Source organism: Gekko japonicus, unplaced genomic scaffold, assembly GCF_001447785.1.
Source record: "Gekko japonicus isolate JY-2015 unplaced genomic scaffold, Gekko_japonicus_V1.1 scaffold243, whole genome shotgun sequence".
In the NCBI taxonomy this organism is placed as follows: Eukaryota; Metazoa; Chordata; class Lepidosauria; order Squamata; family Gekkonidae; genus Gekko; species Gekko japonicus.
Genome location: NW_015168053.1, coordinates 624165 through 644574, shown reverse-complemented (window position 1 = coordinate 644574; position 20410 = coordinate 624165). Strand labels below are relative to the sequence as shown.

Below are 20410 nucleotides of genomic sequence, written 5' to 3'. Positions count from 1 at the left end.
GCAGCAGCCAAATCGCTCGCTCACAACTTTAATGCCAGGAGCTCATAAAGTATAATTTTTGCTCACAAGACTCCACAGCTTAGAGGGAATGTTGCTCCTGGGTCCACCCCCAGAGTCTCCAGGTATTTTCCAACCCAGACCTGATAAACCTATCTGAGTAACATTGGGCCTAGTCCCACTCTTGGCCTAGCCTATCTCACAGGGCTGCGAGAATCAAACGAGGGAAGGAAAAAACATGTACACCTCCCCATGCTCCTTGATGGAAGAGTGGGATAAAGATTTATAAAAAGAGGTCACTTCTAGCATAAGAGTCATATCACAGGATCTAGACAGAAACAATCTTAAAAAAAAAAAGCCAGTATGGTGTAGTGTTATAGTGCTGGCTCAGGATCTGGACAACCCAGGTTCAGATTCCCATCGTGCCATGGAAACTTGCTAGGTGAACTTAAGCCAGTCATACTTTCTCAGCCTAACCTACCTTGCGGGTTTGTTGTGAGGATAAAATAGAGGAGCGGTGAAAGGTATTATAGGCCACTTTGGGTCCCCGCTGGGGAGAAAAGCCAGCTCACACATTTTGGTCTTCGCTCAGGAAGGAGGGCTCCAGAGCAAACTAATTTATGCAGCAGCCAAATCGCTCGCTCACAACTTTAATGCCAGGAGCTCATAAAGTATAATTTTTGCTCACAAGACTCCACAGCTTAGAGGGAACGTTGCTCCTGGGTCCACCCCCAGAGTCTCCAGGTATTTTCCAACCCAGACCTGATAAACCTATCAGAGTAACATTGGGCCTAGTCCCATGGCCTAGCCTACCTCACGGGGCTGTGAGAATCAAACAAAACAAGGGAAGGAAGAAACATGTACACCTCCCCGCGCTCCTTGAAGGAAGAGTGGGATAAACATTTATAAAGAGAGGTCACTTCTAGCATAAGAGTCATATCACAGGATCTAGACAGAAACAATCTTTTTTTTTTTTTTTTAAGTCAGTATGGTGTAGTGTTATAGTGCTGGCTTAGGATCTGGACAACCCGGGTTCAGATTCCCATCGTGCCATGGAAACTTGCTAGGAGAACGTAAGCCTGTCATACTTTCTCAGCCTAACCTACCTTGCGGGTTTGTTGTGAGGATAAAATAGAGGAGCGGTGAAAGGTATTATAGGCCACTTTGGGTCCCCGCTGGGGAGAAAAGTGGAGTATAAATCTTTAAATAAATAAGATGGCTTGGGATAAGTCAAACTGAAGTAAAATTTGGCCCACAATAGAACCAGAAGGCTGGGTCTTAATATCAAAATTGATTTCTAAGGGTGGTAGTACGGTGACAGGAGAGGGAAGTATCCAGACTCGCATGACTGATCCCTAAGAGGGTAGAAATGCTTTTGTCTCTTAAACTGGAGATAGAGCTTTGCAAGCAGCATCCAATGACAATCCTTAATGGTAGTTAAAAAAAACAACCCTGTGCATAAAAAGGGCATTTGGAAAGGGATGCAAGATATCAGTGTTAATGGTAGCAGGGTGTCTAGGGAAACATTTGCAATAGAAATGTATCAAAATGAACAGGTGGACAAAGAGTACTTTCCCAACAAAGAGTATTAGGAGCGGAACTGAGAATAAAGCAACTGGCATCGTAGCGCCAGCAGATACATTTAAAAGCTGCATTTGGAAGGTTGTGTCCAGCTCTGGTCTCCTGTCTTTAAAAAGAAGCCCTGCAGCCCCCCTGAACACGGGAAGTGGGGAGGCCTCTTGTCTGCCCTCCGGCTGGGAAAGATGCAGGAAAAGGGTAAGCAAAACAGGTGGAGAATCGTTCCTATAATGAAAGGCGTTTGAGGCTTTTTGATTCAGAGAGAAGATAGCTGAGAGAAGTGTATACAACTGCACATGGCAGCAAGACAGTGGGTGTAATGCTTCCCTCTTTTCCAGAGACACTAGAAATTGGGGTCACCCAATCCAATTGATAGCAATCGACTGAGGACAGACCAAGGGATGCACTTGACCTCGGAAGTGAAAAGATGTGGTGATGGCAGGGGGAGGAGGGAGGCCAGGGGGCTGGAAGAGGGGATTAGACACATTTATGGAGGAGTAATTCTCTCTGCAGCTACTAGCCAGAAATTTCAGTCTTTGGAGGTAACAAGGGGGAACCCGCAAGGACTTGCAGAAAGCATATTGAACAGGTGGACAAAGAGTAATTTCCCAACAAAGAGTATTAGAAGCAAAACTGAGAATAAAGCAACTGGCATCGTAGTGCCAGCAGATACATTTAAAAGCTGCATTTGGAAGGTTGTGTCCAGCTTTGGTCTCCTGTCTTTAAAAAGAAGCCCTGCAGCCCCCCTGAACACGGGAAGTGGGGAGGCCTCTTGTCTGCCCTCCGGCTGGGAAAGATGCAGGAAAAGGGTAAGCAAAACAGGTGGAGAATCGTTCCTATAATGAAAGGCGTTTGAGGCTTTTTGATTCAGAGAGAAGATAGCTGAGAGAAGTGTATACAACTGCACATGGCAGCAAGACAGTGGGTGTAATGCTTCCCTCTTTTCCAGAGACACTAGAAATTGGGGTCACCCAATCCAATTGATAGCAATCGACTGAGGACAGACCAAGGGATGCACTTGACCTCGGAAGTGAAAAGATGTGGTGATGGCAGGGGGAGGAGGGAGGCGAGGGGGCTGGAAGAGGGGATTAGACACATTTATGGAGGAGTAATTCTCTCTGCAGCTACTAGCCAGAAATTTCAGTCTTTGGAGGTAACAAGGGGGAACCCGCAAGGACTTGCAGAAAGCATCTCATTTTCCCTTCCCACTATTTCCATTCCCCCTTTCCTGAAATCCCCCAGTCTTTCTCCTTTCCCACTTCCTTCCCTCTTTCTAGGGTTGCCAACCTCCAGGTAGGGCCTGGAGATCTCCTGGAAATCACAACACTACTTCCAGCTACAGAGATCAGTTTCCCTTAGGGTTGCCAGCTCCAGGTTGGGAAATCCGTGGATATTTGGGGGTGGAGCCTTGGCAGGGTGAAGTTTGGGGAGGGAAACAACCTTAGCAGGATATAATGCCATAGAGCCTACCCTCCAAAGCAGCCATTTTCTCCAGGGCAACTGCTCTCTGACAACTGGAGAACAGTTGTAGTTCTGGGTGATCTTCAGCCCCCACCTGGAGGTTGGCAATCCTAGTTCCCCTGGAGGAAATGGCTGCTTTGGAGTGAGCAGTCTATGGCGTTATACCCTTGTGAGGTCCCTCCCCTCCCCAAGCCCCACCCTCCTCAGGTCCCACCCCCAAATCTTCAGGAATTTTCTAACCTGGAGTTGGCAACCCCACTTCCTTCTCTGCCCTTCTGTTTTAAACTTTCCCTCTCCTCCCCCCAGCAGCCTCTCCTTAGGAAAACTTTCCTTCTCAGCCATTCACCAGCCTATATTTTATCTGCCTCCCATCTTCAGCTATATTTATTATTTATTTACTTCATTTATACCCTGCCTTTCCCCACAGTGGGGACCACAGCTGCCTATGTTATTCTTCTCTCCTCCTTTTTATCCACACAACAACCCTGTGGGGTATATTAGGCTGAAAGTATGTGACTGGTCCAAAAACACGCAGTGAGCTTTCACAGCAAGATGGGGATATGATGAACCTGGGTCTCCCAGACCCTACTCTGAAGCTCTGACTGCTTTACTACACTGGCTTTCACAGGGTGGCTGCTACTGATCAGTAGCAAGCAGCCAGGCCTGGTTGAGTCATAGAAGTCAAGTGGCATCAAATCACCCAGAGGGTCTGCCAGGATTGCCAACCTCCAGGTGGGACCTGGAGATACCCCAGAATTACAACTGAACTCCAGATGACAGAGATCTGTCCCCCTGGAGAAAATGGCTGCTTTAGAGGGTGGACTATATGGCACTATATCCAGCTGAGGCCTCTCCCCTCCCCAAACCCTGGTCTCCTCAGACTCCATCGCAGAATCTCCAGGAACTTCCCAACTTGGAGCTGGCAACGGTAAGTCAGGCCTGGCCCTAATGAGTCCTCCCTCAAAGGCCAAAATAGGCCTGGAAAGGGCCCTGTTTCCTCCCCCTGCCTCTTACGGACAGAACCCATCCCATCATGGAATACTGTGGTTGCCTAGCAGCAGTCACTGAGGGAACCTGTTGCTTAAAGCTACAGGTGTTCCTTTTACATTATTTTTTTATTTTTTAAAGGCCTCGTTTTGGTGTTTTGTTTTTGTTTTTGTTTTCACATTTTTCTGCAAACCTGGGTCCCTTTTCAGGTTTGTAAAAGATCTGCCTTGCCCACTCACAGCTCCAGTCTCTGGATTTAAGTATCCAAACATTGGTCGACTTTGCTATTACAATATAAGACATGCCCCTGAATATCAGTGGCTAAGCAGCAGCTGCAAAGGAAGATTCCTCTCTTCATGCCCTCTTGGGAAGCTCCCCAGAACCACTTAGGAAGCCACTGCTGGCATTCAGATTAACTTGGGTCAGATCCAGCAGTGCCCTTCACAGGGTTTTACAATCTCTGCCCAACCATGAAGCTCCGCAAGTGGAGATGGAAAATTACTCTCTCTGATTCACTTTCATTTGTTATTTAGCTATAACCCCATGGGGAACCAAAGATTGTTCTCCCCTACTCTGTTTTATCCTCACAACAACCCTGTGAGGTAGGTTAGGCTGACTGACCGGCTCGAGATCACCCAGTGAGATTCCATGGGGATTCAGATGTGGGTATCCCAGATTGTATCCCGATATATCACACTGGTTCTGAAACGCTTACAGAGTGAACCTCTCTGACTGTGACAAACTGTGGCTTATGGACTGTCCTTTCATATCAGGGGGCTTGTTATCAGGTGGACCGCTTCTCTCTGACCCACGAATGCACCAAATCCCATTCTGCATCCTTTCTCCAGGGTCTGGCCTGGGTCGCCCTGGCCCCTCTCTCTTTCTCCAGCTACCGAGCAACCAGACCCTGCGTTTCCGTGGCAACAAGGCAGAGGCCTGGGGAGCAGCTGTGGAGGGGGCAGCGGAGCCCTTGGCGGATGATCCCCAGGAACAGGCGCCACCTTATGCGGAGGGGGAGGAAGAGGAAGACAGAAAACCTCTGAGAGAGCTGCCCCTCTGCCTTGAGGAAAAACGGAGGCTCAGGTAGCAGCTGAGTTCTTTTGTAGGGGGGTAGAGTTGCCAACTCTGGGTTGAGAAATACCTGGAGATTTGGGGGGTGGAGCCTGAGGGGGGGTGGAGTTTGGGGCATAATTCCACAGAATCCACCTTCCAAAGTGGCCATTTTCTCCAGGTGATCTCTGTCGCTGGAGATCAGTTAGAACAGAGGGAGATCTCCAGCCTCCACCTGGAGGTTGGGAACCCTAGAAGGGGTTTAAAGGCATGCAGGATGCCTGGGTTCTCAAGGAGAGGGTAAAGGGGATAGATATCTAAAACTGTTGAGAGAGTGAAGCTTCCTCCTGGAGTTCTTGAGTTGCCTTGTGGCAGAGGATTCTGGGAAACGACCAGGGGTCGTTTCGTAGAAAAAGAGCTAGGGGAACTCATTAGCATAGCTCATTAGCATATGCCACACCCCCTGACATCACCGGAAGTGTGTCATAAGGCCACACACCCCGCCCCCAACGGTCCCGGCCGCCGCCGGCGGCCTTGCAGCTCCACTGCCGAGCCCCATGAGGGGCCCGGCGGTGGACCTGCAAGGCCGGCAGGAGTGCAAGGAAGCCCCGCGAAGGCCCTCCCTGGCCCCAGGCAGGCAGGGGTGGGGAGAGGCGGGGAGGAAGCAACTTACCCTCCCTCTTCTCCTGCCTCCTCCTGGCTGAATGAGGGCTGGAAGCGGGGCGGCCGGAAGCAGGGGGCGGGGCTTCGTCATGTGCCCCGCCCCCCGTACCTCACCCGGGGGAACTGCGATCCCCCGCGATCCCCCCCGAAATGACCTCTGGAAACAACACCTGGGAACAAAATGGGTTTCATGAAGTGAGTTGGCCTCTGGGCAGCCGTGGATGGTTGCCAAGGAGATGCAATCCCTCTTAGTGGGTAGATTGCGCAGCTAAGCACCATGCTTCACCACCAGCTCATAATCGATGTGGTGTGTTCCTGTGGGCCCTGACCTGGATGGCCCAGGCTAGCCTGATTTCATCTGATCAGGGAAGCGAAGCAGGATTTTAGCCCTGGTTGGTGTTTGGCTGGGAGACCGCCAAGGAAGACAAGGGTCGCCACACAGTGGCAGGCAACGGCACACCACTCTGAACATCTCTTGCCTTGAAAACCACAAGGGGTCACCATAAGTCAGCTGTGGCTTGACCGCACTTTCCACTGCCATGTTTCTGTGGAAGATTCTGTAAGCTCAGAAAAGCTGTGGGGTTCTCTTTCATAGCCTTCAAGAAGGAAAGGTCCAAGCATGGAGGACAGGTCTATCAGTGGCTCCCTAGGTAGACAGACCTATATAATGGCTGCTTGCCATGGTGACTAAAAGGAACCTCCAGGTTCAGAGGCAGTCAATTTTTGAATATCTGTGCCAGGAGGCAATATCAGGGGAAGACCTCGGCCTTTATGCCCTCTTGTTGGACCTGCAGAGGAACTGTCTGGCCACTGTGTGAGACAGGAAGCTGGACTAGATGGACGACTGGTCTGATCCAGCAAGGCTCTTTGTATGTTCTGAAGCACGCACAAGACTTTTGGGTTCTCCTCAGGGTTCTGCAGGAGCAGGCAGCCAGCAGGCTGAGCGGTTGGCAGCTCTGGCGCGCGGGGAAAAGACGGACGCTACGCCACTTCAAGAGCCAGGCGGGTGCAGTGATGTCATATGCTGTGATGTGGAAGAGCACACTGCGCCACATTGAAGGTATGGGTGGTGCTCAATCATCCCCACAGAATCGGTTTGGGGGCAAGTTGTACTGGCTAGCCTAACATTGTCAGCTCTCATCTTTTGCTCCCCAAAAGGCCACTTTGGAACAGGGATCGAGTCGTATTTCAGCTTCCTACGGTTCTTGGTCCTGATGAACTTTGTTGCCTCCTTACTGGTGGTGGGATTTGTGGTCGCTCCTAATGCGGCATTTGAGGCCCTCCACCTCAATTGGACAAGTCGAAGCAGCAACACCTCAGGTAGGTCAGTATGAGCCAGAAATCCCAAGTTTCTTGAAGAAGAAACGATTTCAGATGTCAGTGTGAATTGAAATGCCTGCAATTGTTTGTATCCTTAGTTTCATATTTGGGTCTTTTCACACAAGCTTCCCCCGCAGTTTAGGTGTCAAGCCACAGAGGGTTTTCTCTGATTTTCTTCACATTCTGGTTTTCAATTTGTTATTGTGCTGTGCTTTCTCAAATTCGATCAAAGGTGATTTGAGAAAGTGCAGAGAAGCAACAAGGAAAACAGAGAAAAACAAGGACATAAGGAAGCTCAGAGAAAAACTGTTGCAGGTTGGCACCCAAACCACAAGAAAACCTCCATGTAGCAAGATCCTTTCTCTTCCATACTTTGAATGGCAGTGCAAGAGGTAGAAATTCTGCAGGTATAGCTTCCCCCTTCACTGCATTGCCAGATTTTATGCCTCTGTAGCAAACCTTCAGTAAATAGGACCGATCAGAGTATGTTATGCTAAAATCTATTTTCTGGGACTCCTGCATTTAATAGCAGGGTCTATAACAGCTTCAGTTAGCCCCTGGATTCTCTGGGAATGGGGAAATTAATTCATTCTTTCCCTTTTTCCTTTCAGTGAATGCCTCTTGTCTGCGTTACAACCCCTCCGTCTATGGCTTGGTCAGCTACTTTACCTATATCATGGATCTTCTGTCAGGCAAGGTGAGGGACTGTATCCCAAGAATACCCCCAGAAAGGGCTGCTCTGACCCATTTTCAGTGGTGGTCAGTTATGCACGTGCTTATCTCCCTACAGGGTTTCATGGAACTCACCTATCTGTTCTACGGCAAATACCAAAATTCGGCAGTCGAGTTTGTCAGCTTCTCATACAACGTCCCCCTCGCCTATCTTCTCACAGCATTCTTCTACCTCCTCTTCTGTCTGATATGGATTGTACGGAGGTGAGAGAACAGCTCCGCACTATACAAACAGCCATCCTGCACCCCAGAGGCGGCTGCATCTCCTGACTGGTGGAGGAATCTTATTTCAGTATCTGTTCTCTCTGCTCTTCCATCCTCAGGTCGGTCTATTGGCTCAAACGCAGCTTGGTTAGTGAAGACGCCTCCCTTGGATCCTACAGTAACAAAGTTTTTGCTGGCTGGGATTTCGGCCTGATGCAGCCCAGTGCAGTGCAGTTAAGACACAAGAGTATTCGCTATGAACTGCGGGTAAGACCGGTTGACAACTCCCGGAAGGCTAGAAACTGATATCACAGAGTGCTGGGATATTTGGGCTTGGATTTCAAGGAGATTGGTAGGAGGTTGTGGGTCCCTGGTACCCAATTCCTTATAACACAGAATGACATACAAGTCTCTTGACCTTTGCCTACCTGCTCCCCACCTCCAGCCCCCCCTTTTTGCTGTCAAGTCACAGCTGACTCATGGCAACCCCACGGGGTTTTCAAGGCAGGAGACATTCAGAGGTGGTTTGCCATTGCCCACCTCTGCATTGTGACCCTGGACTTCCTTGGTGGTCTCCCCTCCAAATACTAACCAGGACCAAGCCTACCAAGACATGACAATATCAAGCTAGCTTGGGCTATCCAGGGCAGGCAGGGCAGCCCCCGGAGCTTTGGCATACTGCAAGTCATCTACTTCCATGCCCACTCACCTGTCCCCTTCAAGATGACTCATGATTTTCTGTTGCACAAAGTCTCATTTATGCACAGAGCTATAAGTGGGAGTGTCAAATCCATTTGTTATAAGGGCCAGATCTGACATAAATGTCACTTTGTCGGGCCGGGCCATGTGTGACGCGGCGTTTCAGCCGGCATAAACTGTACCGGTTGGAACCGGTGCAGTTTATGCCGGCTGAAACGCGATCACACTCACCTCCATTTTGCGGATCCCATCGCTGTATGCCCGCTCACACACTGCGGGTGTCGGCTTTTTTTTTTAAAACTCAGTTTGAGCATGCGCATAGGCAGCCATTCACAGAATGGCGATCTTTGCGCATGCTCAAAACACCCCATATTACATTTAAACTTTAAAGGTAAGGACTTACCTTTAAAGTTTAAAGACCAAACTGGCCTCCCTGAAGTCCCGGACTCCTCCAAAATGCTACACTAAGGGCTATTTTTTCAAACAAACAAACAAACGCTCAGGGCGAAGCTTCGCCCAAGCGCACGTCGCTTAGTTAAAAAAAAAATGGCGGGGGAAAATCCGAAGCCTCAGGCTTCCGAACGGAAGTGGCTAGACACCGGTGGAGAGCGATCAGACGGCAGGGTTAAGCAAATGCAACCGTCGCACTCAGGATACCACCACTTGGGGACCTAGTGGCAGAGTGCAACGGTTTAAAGGGCTTTACAACAGTTACGGAGGAAAGACAGATGTTCGCCGTCTGAATGCCAGTAAGTACAACGATTGCAACCGGCACAGATTCCGTTGTAAAGCCCCCGTCTGAACGCACCCAAAATGTAATGCCAGGTACCGGAGATTTAAACTTTATAAAGGACAGCAACTGTAAGCTCCAGGTTGGTGTGCCCTCACTGCAAGGCCCCCTGGGGTGGGATGGGGGTGCAGAGGAAAACCCACATGGAGAGCCAGCAGTGCAGTGCCGGGCAGACGCTCTCATGTCCCAACAGTGGATTGTCTGCGCCCCCATGTGCAAACACTGATCCCTGAAGCTGCAGGCCAAGGGGAGAGGTATGAGTGCAGTTGCAGTGGCTCCCAATTTACCAGTCCCTGAAGTTCAGGGGTTCTGCTTGACTGCTGCAGACAAGGTTGTTCCGCCGTGATGGAGCCACAGTTGGAATGGCTCTGTCCACCACCACCCCGAGCAGCCTCCTGCTCCCTCCCTCGCACCAGTGGCTCACGGGCCACATAACAGCCCTGGACGGGCCAGTTCCGGCCTCCAGGCCTTACGTTTGACACCCCTGCTATACAGCACATAAATGACCGCAGGCCAACAAAAGAAATGATAGGGGGACCAGCTCAAATGGCATCCCCGCATGAGATGTCTCATCATTGTATTGGTCTCTATCCCGCCTTCTTCTCATTTTCAGTACTGGGCACCAGAATCAGCCTTCGGGCTTATATTAAGGGAGAAGAGAGTGAGTTAATGAACCTGGATAACTGGAGATCGAAGTCAGAAGCTAAGGGCTCTGGGTGACACTTAACAGCAGGCACCACTATCCAATGGGATCCTCTTGAAACAAAACACACCCTCTACACCAGCACACAACTGAAAGATCTAACTCCATGTTACATTTTCCTCACCTTCTCCCACACTTGTTTTGAGGACTGTGCTGGCAACTTAATTCCCATGCACAGCCTGGTGCACTCTGGTCCTGATCCAAACGAGACATACATCCCCATACCTGGGAACTACATTTCCAGCAGAGAACTTGCAACACATGTCTGATCGCACAAGACTTGAGGAAGACATGAGGAGAACGTAATATATGTTTACGCATCAAAGCAACCTTTGGGTCCGGTTACGTCTTGCTCTGCCTAACAAACTACAGGTTGCTTGCTTGTTTTGCTGGCTGTTTAGAGTGTCAGATTGAGACTAGAGAGACTTGGGTTCAAATCACCACTCTCTGATCCCATTAGGTTCAACATACCTCACAAGGTTGTGAGGGGGAAAGGAAGTATGGAAGGGGGGTTATTGACCGGCCACAGCTCCTTGAAGGCAAGTTAGAATACAAAGAAACTCCATCAGAGCACTTCAGCCTCTGATAGGACTTGCTATACCAGCGCAACATGCCGTGAACGGATGGGTTTCTGAGATTTTTCTTCCAGGTTTCAGCTTACATCCACCATTTGGGCAGAGATATGTGCTCCACGTCCCTCCATCTTGCGGCTGCACCTTTATTTTTGTATCATGGAAGGTTCCATTTGGGGATGCCAAGGAGTCTCTTTCTCCCTGCAGATGGATCTCGAGGAGGAGATGTTCCGCAGGCGCCTGGCAGAGCAGACCACAAAACAACGAGCCACTCTCTACCTCCTCCGAGGCTTGCTCAACGTTCTGGTTTTAGGCCTGTTGGCTGGAGGCTTTTTCTGCATCTACTTGGCGGCCGAGTATTCCCAGCGGCTTGTGGGATCGGTAAAGAAGTAGCTTTCACACACAGTCTCCCCATCAGGCCCTTTGCTATTGCTGGTGGGGGCAGGAACCCCCCCGAACTCCTGCCTTCTGATCTAGCAGATCATGGGTTCAGTAAATGCACTGACCTTTGGGGGCCATGCTGGGAGTGGGAACCTGGACCAAAAGGGAAGCCGGCTCTTATATACTGTCTGGGCCAGCCAGCAGTCAGGTGCTGAAAATCTACGGGTAGAAACTCTGCTGAGTTGTGTGACAAGCAGAAATTCAACAGGCATGGGTCTCCCTATTGCTGCACCTGTTGAACTTCTGCCAGAGCATCCCAAGCAAGAAAATGGCAAATTCCTCTCTCTCCTCTCTCTCTGCAGGACAACTCTCCAGTCAAAGGTCAAACTCTCTTGGAGCTGTTGGCAGCTTATCTCCCGTCTATTGTTATCACAGTTGCAAACCTCCTCATCCCAATGATTTTTGGGGTCATTGTACACCTAGAGAAATACCCACTCAGCTTTGAAATCAAAATCACTCTTCTCAGGTACAGGAAGTACTGGATACTCTGTGGGGCATGGTGTATACCAGGGGTACAGGTAGCTAGCTGTAATTATAATAATACATTTACTACTACTAATAATAAGATGCCTTAAAAAGTAGGTGCAGTACAATAAACGAGGTAAAATGAACAGTCCTGCCCATAGGCTAACTGTTTTTCAAAAAGACCAAAAAGAAAGTGGAACAGAAGACTGAAGGGAGCAACCAAAAGAGAGGCAGATCTTATGGATTAGAGAAGAAGTGCCTTTTCAGATGCTTTGAACAGTTACGAGAAGCACAAATGGTGATGAGTTCCAGAGACAAGGGGGCAGCATGAAAGGAAGGATAGGGGTGGGAAATAGAAAGAGTCAACGGAGCAAAGAACAAAAAGATAAGCGGACCAAAAGATAACAAAAAGCAATCACTCGAACTGGATCGAATTAGGAAATGGAACACAACAAAGTATGCGTAGCAAAGGAGAAATATGGCCAAAAGGGGCACAAAGTAGGGGAAAACAAAAAACTAGCAGTAAAGTTTTCAGGTGCGTGGGTCAGTCAGGGCTGCATTGATTATCAGGTTCAGTAAATTACAGCATGTGGTCCCTTTCTGCCTTGTTTGGGTTGCCAACCTCAAGGAGGCACCTGGAATGCCCCCACTATTACAATGGATCTCTAAATGGCCAGGGTCAGTTCCCCTGGATAAAAGGGCTGCTTTGGAGAGTGTCCTCTATGGCATTATACCCAGATGAGGTCCCTCCCCTCCCCAAACCCCACCCTCCCCAGGCTCCACCCCCCAAATCTCCAGGTATTTCCCAACCCAGAGCTGGCAACCCTACTGCCCTGCTGTTATCTGAAAGTTACGGGTTTTTTGCTTACTGAAGATCCAGGGAATGGGACAACCCTAGCAGTCTTGGACCCATGTTCCATTGACCAAGCCAGGCACTAGCTGAGGTTTGCCTAGGTTTTGGGGACCTGCCACCTAATAGTGACAGGCAGATGTTAGGCAGGTGGTGTTAGATGTTCACTGTTCCTATGAGGCTCAACTAGGTCACTGGCAGCAAAGACTGCCAACTTTTCAATCTGCACTGCAAGCCTTTAAGAGAAGATGGCTGTGTGCAGACATTAGCAGCTGTTCCTCCCCATTCTCTGGAAAGCTTCACCTGCTGCTTTTTACTTGGCAATAGGGTTGCCAACTGTAGCCTGGGAAATTTCTGGAGACCTGACAGCCTGTGGAGGAGGGGAAATGGGGAGAGATTTTACTTAGAATCGATGATGTACCTTAGAGTCCACCCGCTGAAAATGACATTTTCTCCAGGGAAACCAATCTCTGTAGTTTGGAGGTTAGTCGTAATTCCGGGAGAACTCCAGACCTCACCTGGAAGCCGGCAATCTTACTTGGCAAGCTGCTCTTAGAAGAATGTGCCCGGATGGTTGCTTTTCAATTGGTAACTGTGCTGTCTGTCTTTCTGCCTGGTAGGAATGTCTTCCTCCGCCTTGCAAGCCTGGTGGTTCTTCTTATTTCACTTTGGTCCCAGATCACTTGCAGCAGGGACCTGCAACATTCAGACTGCAAGGACTGTGGATACAGCCGCCTATTCCTGGTGAGGAGAACCAGGAGGTGGGAGCCTAGATTCTTGAGTGGAGAATGAGGTCTAATGGTAGAATCAGATCTAGGTTACCCCCCCCCCCAGCGAATGCCCCCTACTTCCACTCACGCCACTCCTGGCTGGTGCCAATCAGACCCCGGTGATGCACTGGCACCATCTTCCTTAAACCACCTACCTCAAATTGTCACTGTGGTGGGCCGGCCAAAGATTTGGCCCTGCCTAGCGGGCTGAAGAATCCTGATGACTTTCAGAAAGGAGCTAAAAGTTAGCTGGCTGGCAAAGGGGCCCTGGCAGGCCTTTCTTCTTAGGACAAATCATGTCCAGGACATATAGAAACCAGAGTGCGAGTTAGTAGGGTTGTTGTCCTGCATAAGGTTGCCACCTCAAGGTGGTGGCTGGAGATCCCTCACTATTACAACTGATCTCCGGGTAACAGATACCAGTTCATCCGGAGAAAACAGCCTCTTTGGAAGGTGGACTCTATGGCATTATGCTCCACTGACATCCCTCCCCTCCCCAAACCCTCAGTCTCCACCCCCCAAATTTCCAGGTATTTCTCAGCCCAGAGCTAGCAACCCTGGTCCTGCAGGTGGGGCCTGGAGATCTCCCGGAATTACAACTGATCTCCAGACGACCTGGTTAAAATGACAGCTTTGGAGGGTGGACTCTATGGCATTAATACACTGCTGAGATCCCTCCCCAAACCCTGCCCAGGTCTGCACTGCCAAATCTCCAGAAATTTCCCAATCCAGACCTGACCACCCATGAAGGGCAAACAGCTACCAGGATTTCTGGATTATTTATTTCAGTTTATATTCCTCCCTCCCCGCAATTGGGCTCAGGGCGGATCACAAAGCAGATTCTAAAACACAACAGATACAATATTACAGAATAATTAAAAACAATTTAAAAAAACATAATGTAAAACAGGTTACACTATTTGTCTCTGTGCAAAGTTTCCAAGCTGGTGCCCGCTGGGTCTCCAAGATCTTCTTAATCCAGGCTGCTTAGAGGTGGTGAATTTCAGCAGGGGAGGCCAGGTTTTTCTTGGATGCCAAAGGCCTGGCCGGAACTGCAGGGAAGAGGAGAATGAAGGCCTGGCTAACACGCCTCGTCAGTGACTGTGCCAGACGAGGCCTGAGATGGTTCTTTTTGTCCTTCCAGTGCTGGGAGACTTCAGTGGGGCAGGAAATGTACAAACTGTTGATCTTTGACCTGCTGATCATGTTGCTCGTGGTGGTGTTTGTGGAATTTCCAAGAAAGTAAGTTTTGTTACCCTTGTGTCATAGGAGATGGGCTTAAGGTTGTCTTCTAGCCAGGATGAAACCCTCTGATTTAGGATTTGGGGGAAGGGTTGACATTACTCTTTGGTAAGCATGGATTTAGCTGTTCTCCCAAGATGTTTACAGAAACACATGGTCGAAAGGAATTTAAACCCTGTCTAGGCAGTTGGCATTGCCCACAAGCCTGCAGAAAAATGTCCTTTTCTCTTTGATAGAAGCTTCCTGGGATGTTGTTTACCCCCATGCCATTTAAAGCGCTAGTGGCTCATTTCTACACATTGTGTGTGTGTGTAAAGTGCCATCAAGTCACAGCCAACTTATGGCGACCCCATAAGGTTGTCAAGGCAAGAGATGTTCAGAGGTGGTTGGCCACTGCCTGCCTCGGCACGACCCTGGACTTCCTTGGTGGTCTCCCATCCAAATAGTAACTAGGGCTAACCCTGCTTAGCTTCTGAGATTTGAAAGATCGGGCTAGCCTCTATTAAAGGGAAAGGACGTTTTCCTCTAGGCCTGTTGGCAACCATAGCATTGGTCCAATTCCAAAGCCCAAAACAAAAGCATCGTGATACCTTTTGTTAAGACTAACCCAACCAAATCCAAAAACAGTGTATAAGCTTTTGGGTGCTCCAGAACTCTTCATCCGGTTGGAACAAAAAAGATGACGGGGAGGACCCTTTCAGTGAGCACAGGGTGTGGCTAGCTAGTATCAGACTGCACTCTGGCACACTTGCAAGGAAAAATGCAATTAACCCTTTGAAAATACAAAAAGCAGAGGCTGGCCCGATGCTTCTCTGAGGGCCAAACAACACATTTGGGTTTTTAACCAGTTGGGATTCCCCAGGCTCGAATGGTACCCCGCAGCCTCACAGCAGCTGAGCACTACCCTCATCGTGGTGGGCAGGGCTCCTAGGGAAAGGAGTTTGTAAGCCGCTCTGAGACACCTCTTGCATCATTGCTGCTGGGAAGACTGCTACTCAAGACATCTCCTTTGGAGCTGTGAGTCGGTCAGGGTCAGTGTCTAGAGGCTAGTTAGTTAGGTTTATTGTTTCATCTTTGTCTCATTGTACACAGTGGGACTCAACTGTGCGACTGAACAACAACAACACTCCTGTCCCCTACTTGTGTGTTTTTATATATGTTTATCTTTTGTAAATTAATTCCTAGATTCTGTTTTAATCATTCTTGTAAATTACTGGTCCAGAACCCAGGTTCACTTTTATTCCAGTGCCACAAATGTACACTACCAAAAAGATTATTTTCCAGTTGGACATATCTAAAATTCCTTTTATTTCCTATCACCTCAGCCGATTGAGATTGAGGGGGCACCCCAATGCCGTGACAGGGGGTTATTTCCCTGCTTTTGCTACTCCACGTGGAGTAGTCTCGGCACACAGAGCAGCAAAAATGGGGAAACAACTCCCCTACGATGCTGTTTTGGTACGGGAAAATGGCAGGAGATCTTTCCCACCGCCATCATGGTGGTGTTCCGAGCCCATTTGGACTCTCCTTTATATTTGTTAAAAACCCATTCCCCGCAACTTGTTGAAAACCCAAAGTTATCATTTGGCCCTGACAACAGACAGAACCTGTGGACCCCTTAAAAGTCTGAGAGCCACGGAAAAACATGGTAGTCCTTGTATTGACAATGCTGGAAATTAATTTTAGTTGGTGCGCCAGCGTCGAAAATCAACAGAACTTTTTGTTTCATCCAACTAAGGCTCAAGAGCCCTTGTTGCGCTTTCCCCCACATCAGTGACGTTCAAGAGAAACTCGCAGCGACTAGAATAAACATTCTTCCCCATTTTATCCCACAGGGGCAGCATTCACAAAAAAGCACAAGAGGCGTTCAAGTGTGCTTTCAGTCTTAAGCATGAAATATCAGTTTCCCTAGCGGCAGCCATAGATGGGTCTGAGGCACTTGGATTCTGGAATTGCACAAGACAGACTTCAGTAAAGGACAAAGGGCCCCTGAACATATGAAGCCTTCTTGTACCACCAATCCCTCTAGTTCAGTGTTCACTACTGTGTCATGCCGCAGCTCTCACTTAGCACAATCTGCATCTGCTCATTTTCCTCCTTTGCATTCCAGGATGCTGGTGACATATTTACCCTCCTGCCCATTAGTAAAATTATGGGGGCAGCAAGAGTTCATGGTGCCTTCCAATGTCCTGGATCTGGTGTACGGACAGACCTTGTGCTGGACGGGCGCTCTCTTCTGCCCCCTGCTGCCTGTACTCAACACTCTAAAATATATTGTGGTCTTCTACCTGAAAAAGGTGAGTCGTGGGTGGAGATGTGCTCGGGAGCAAAGACTTCTGGGTTCCTTACAAAGAGAGCATGTGCCCTGATGGGGAGAAGCTGGGAACGGTACACATTAAGAGAGGGGATTTGGGGGTCTCGTGCACTGTTTTCAAACTTCCTACCTTCAGGAAACCCTTTCCACATTGACATCTGCTGAGAAAGCCTTGCCTCTCCGTGAGGGCATCCCCGCACATTTCAGGGTATTCTGAGGCATTTTCTAGATGAACTCAGACCTGGCCTACACCATGCGGCAGAATAAGGTGCTTAAATTCGGAAAGAAACAGAATGCGTTCTGTCACTTCAGGCGCCACATTTTAATATTCCCCTGCGCATAAAAAACACAACAAAAATAAAATATCTCTGGGTATGTGGAAAACCAGAACAGCAAGGAAAAAGCAAGGCTGGAAACTTTCCTCTTGATGCACTCTTCTTTACTTAAAAGGAACGCTTGCTATCCTCACTGATAAGAGCCCCTGATAACCCCCAGAGTTGCCTGGAGACTTGCAGTCTATTGGGCTGTGTCTGCCAAAACAGAAGTCCTCACCAGTATCTTAAATGACAGCCAGATGGTGCTCCTTTGGTGCTTCCTCTCCCGTTGCTACTCACCGTGATTCTATCTGGAGCAGGGCCTTAGAAGATGACTTGAGTGTTTGGGTAGATCGATTGCACCTCATTCTAGGAGTTAATTATGTTAAAAGATTCTCAGCTTCTCTTGGCAATGGGGTATGAACTAGGTCTCTTGAGCTCTTACTTACCCCGTTGCCTATTTTCTTCCTCCTCCTTTCTAGCTAACCCTCTATGCCAACTGCCAGCCGGCCGAACGGACATTTCGGGCCTCCAGCTCCAATTTCTTTTTCCTGTTGGTTTTGCTCTTGGGTCTGACTATTTCTTGTGTCCCGGCCTTATACAGCATGTTTGCGTAAGTATAAGACCCTTGCCCAGTCTCTCAGCTGAGAATTCCAGACAGGAGTGGGGTGGAGGGAGGAAAAGGCCGGTACCTTTTTGGGGAGGGGTAGAGAAGCAAAACCAGGTGAGACTCAAGACCCAGAGGGACAACTGTAAGCCGTAGCCGCAAATCAGAGGCATTTGAGACAGATGTCCTCCACCCTATGTGGAGAGCCATCTCCAGCCCTGCTTCATGTCTATGGAATCGACTGTTCGACCATCCTTAGCCTGATGTCTCGATCATTCAATCTAGGCAAGTGCTGGTGGCAGCTGCAGTGGGAATGGGGAGCTCTGATGCCTGTAAGAGCTGCTGCATGATGGGCCGTTGTTATTTTTCTGGTTGCCTCACAAATATTAAAGGCACAGAAGCTCTGCCGGGGGGGGGAGGCACAACTTGCTGCCTACCCTGAACCTTTGACCCAAAGTGGAATCCAAGTTCCAATAAACGAATCCTCTTAGTTAAGTGTGCGGACTCTAATCTGGGAGAACCAGGTTTGATTCCCCACTCCTCCACTTGCACCTGGCTGGATGACCTTGGGCTAGCCGTAGTTCTGGCACAGCTGTCCTTGAAAAAGAGCAGTTTCTGTCAGAGCTCTCTCAGCCCCACCTACCTCACAGGGTGTCTGTTGTGAGGAGGGGAAGGGAAAGGAGTTTGTAAGCCGCTCTGAAACTCCTTTGGGTAGTGAAGGGCGGGGTATAAATCCAATCTCTCTTCTTCTTCTTCTTCTGCCAAGAGGGTAATGGTTGGCTTTGGCTGTCATTCCATGGCTTTTGGTGGTCACTGGAGATGCTGCTCACCAGTGTAGTTGGCAAGAAATTATTTTCTTGTAATTTTACCATTTGGGTTAAGCCTCCTTGAGCTAGGCTATATGATTATAAAACTGTAATAAATGAATACGTCTCTTTCATTCCCCCTAATGCTTCAGTTATGTCCCTGTCCTCCCTCTCCTACAGTATGTCCCCTTCAAAAGCCTGTGGCCCATTTCGAGGTGAGCCCACCATGTGGAACACAGTCTCCAGTGCTATTTCTGAGCTGCCCCCTACTGCCCAGGAATTCCTGGAGTTTGTAGGCTCTCTGGCCTTTGCGGTGCCCTTGTTCCTGTTGCTGAGGTGAGAGGGTCACTGGGGTGGACATCTGGGTTCTGGGAAATGGGAGCGGGAGGGAGCAGAGAGAAGGATGCCTGGATTTCTGCATCCTAGGGACAGAAGCACACATACTGACACCGTGCTGTTCTCCCCATCCCCTCTCCTTTGCCTTTTATTTCATCTTCAAGCATCGTCATGTTCTACCTTGTGGCGCTCGCTGGCTCGTACAGCACCATGGTCAAAGGTCTGAAAGCGCAGCTCCAGCTGGTGAGTGGCTGACAAGAAGTATCATGGAGAGTGGGCAGGAAGCAGAAACCAACCTCTTGCATTGGCTGGTTCAGGACCACAAACTGCCAAATGGCTGGGGTCTGACATGGGTGGCCACCAAAATGGTCACAGTTTAGGCACGTGATACTTTAATCCTTGCTTTCCCAAATAGGAGGGATGGGTTGGACTTCTGCTTTAGGCCTTCTCGCCAGTCAGACTAAACAGGATTAAGCTTAGATGGAGCACAATCTGAAATGATGTGAGGAAAATTTCTTCTATCTGTCACTACCCTTCACCATTTTAAAGCCACTTTCCAAGTTGTTTTTGTGACTGGACTTCCCTAAAGATTAAGAGTAAGTTTACCCCCCCCCCCCCACTCATCAGTTCTGATTTTGAGAGAACCGAACAACACTAGACCTTTTCTCTATGGACAACTGCAAAATGAGAGAATTTTTCAGTATAAAGGAACAATACTGGGGGGAAAATGCTTGGTAACATTTGGTCCCACTAGCCTAATATGGAATAGTGGGGAAGATGAAATTTAGTTTCTTTCTTTCTAGCTTTTCTCTCTCTTCCTCATACTCAGGAGGGTCAGGACAAGCTTTTCTTAGTGAAGCAGATCTCTGAGTTGAGCCAATGAAGCAGAAGAATGGATGACAAGATATATATCCTCCTTACCAGAAGGAACCAGAAGGATACCATTGATTTTTACTGTATCGATTCTGCTCTCACGCCCTCCAGTTCTGCTTCTGGATGCAGCCTACTGTTCTTCCTAAATTCTCTCGACAGTTCTCCATCCAGTTGAAACTGTTCTACAACAATGCATTTTTAATGCCGTCTACTGAGGAAAGCATTATAATTATTTGAGTTAGAACTGACATGCATCTGACTCTGAGAACAATGTCTGATTTCAAATATTATGAAATGTCAGGATTTTAAGGGGAATTTGCATTTCCACAGGGGAATATAAGATTTTTATGGGTAAAAAGTCAAATTTTGGCTTTTAAAGGTAAATTTGAATGTTACTTTTAAAAGACACATTATGCAAATATTGCTACATCAATAGCTGATTAAGAACATTTGTTAAAATATGACTCTGTATTATGTAAAATTTCTACAATAATTCTCTGGGGCTTATTTCAAAGTAGTGAGAAAGCCAGACTGATGTAGACCCAGCTTCAAATCCCCATCATGAAACAGGTTGAGTGACCTTGGGGCAGTAATTTTCTCTCAGACTAACCTACCTAACAGGGTGGTTGTGAGGAT

At 48.6% G+C, this 20410-nt stretch overlaps 1 protein-coding gene across 1 annotated transcript in view; it reads left to right on the top strand.

The window, feature by feature from the left end:
* TMC4 (transmembrane channel like 4) overlaps positions 1-19806 on the top strand; it is a 20380-nt gene extending 574 nt beyond the window's left edge. The window contains exons 2-16 of the mRNA XM_015414389.1: positions 4872-5106; positions 6648-6796; positions 6895-7056; positions 7668-7753; positions 7847-7992; positions 8112-8259; positions 10964-11137; positions 11500-11663; positions 13133-13256; positions 14427-14524; positions 16635-16821; positions 17635-17765; positions 18746-18901; positions 19066-19144; positions 19731-19806. Coding sequence (XP_015269875.1) covers positions 4872-5106; positions 6648-6796; positions 6895-7056; positions 7668-7753; positions 7847-7992; positions 8112-8259; positions 10964-11137; positions 11500-11663; positions 13133-13256; positions 14427-14524; positions 16635-16821; positions 17635-17765; positions 18746-18901; positions 19066-19144; positions 19731-19784 — 2093 coding nt within the window. The 3' untranslated portion in view covers positions 19785-19806. The remainder of the gene's footprint in view (positions 1-4871; positions 5107-6647; positions 6797-6894; positions 7057-7667; positions 7754-7846; positions 7993-8111; positions 8260-10963; positions 11138-11499; positions 11664-13132; positions 13257-14426; positions 14525-16634; positions 16822-17634; positions 17766-18745; positions 18902-19065; positions 19145-19730) is intronic.
* The last annotated feature ends 604 nt before the right edge of the window (positions 19807-20410 follow it).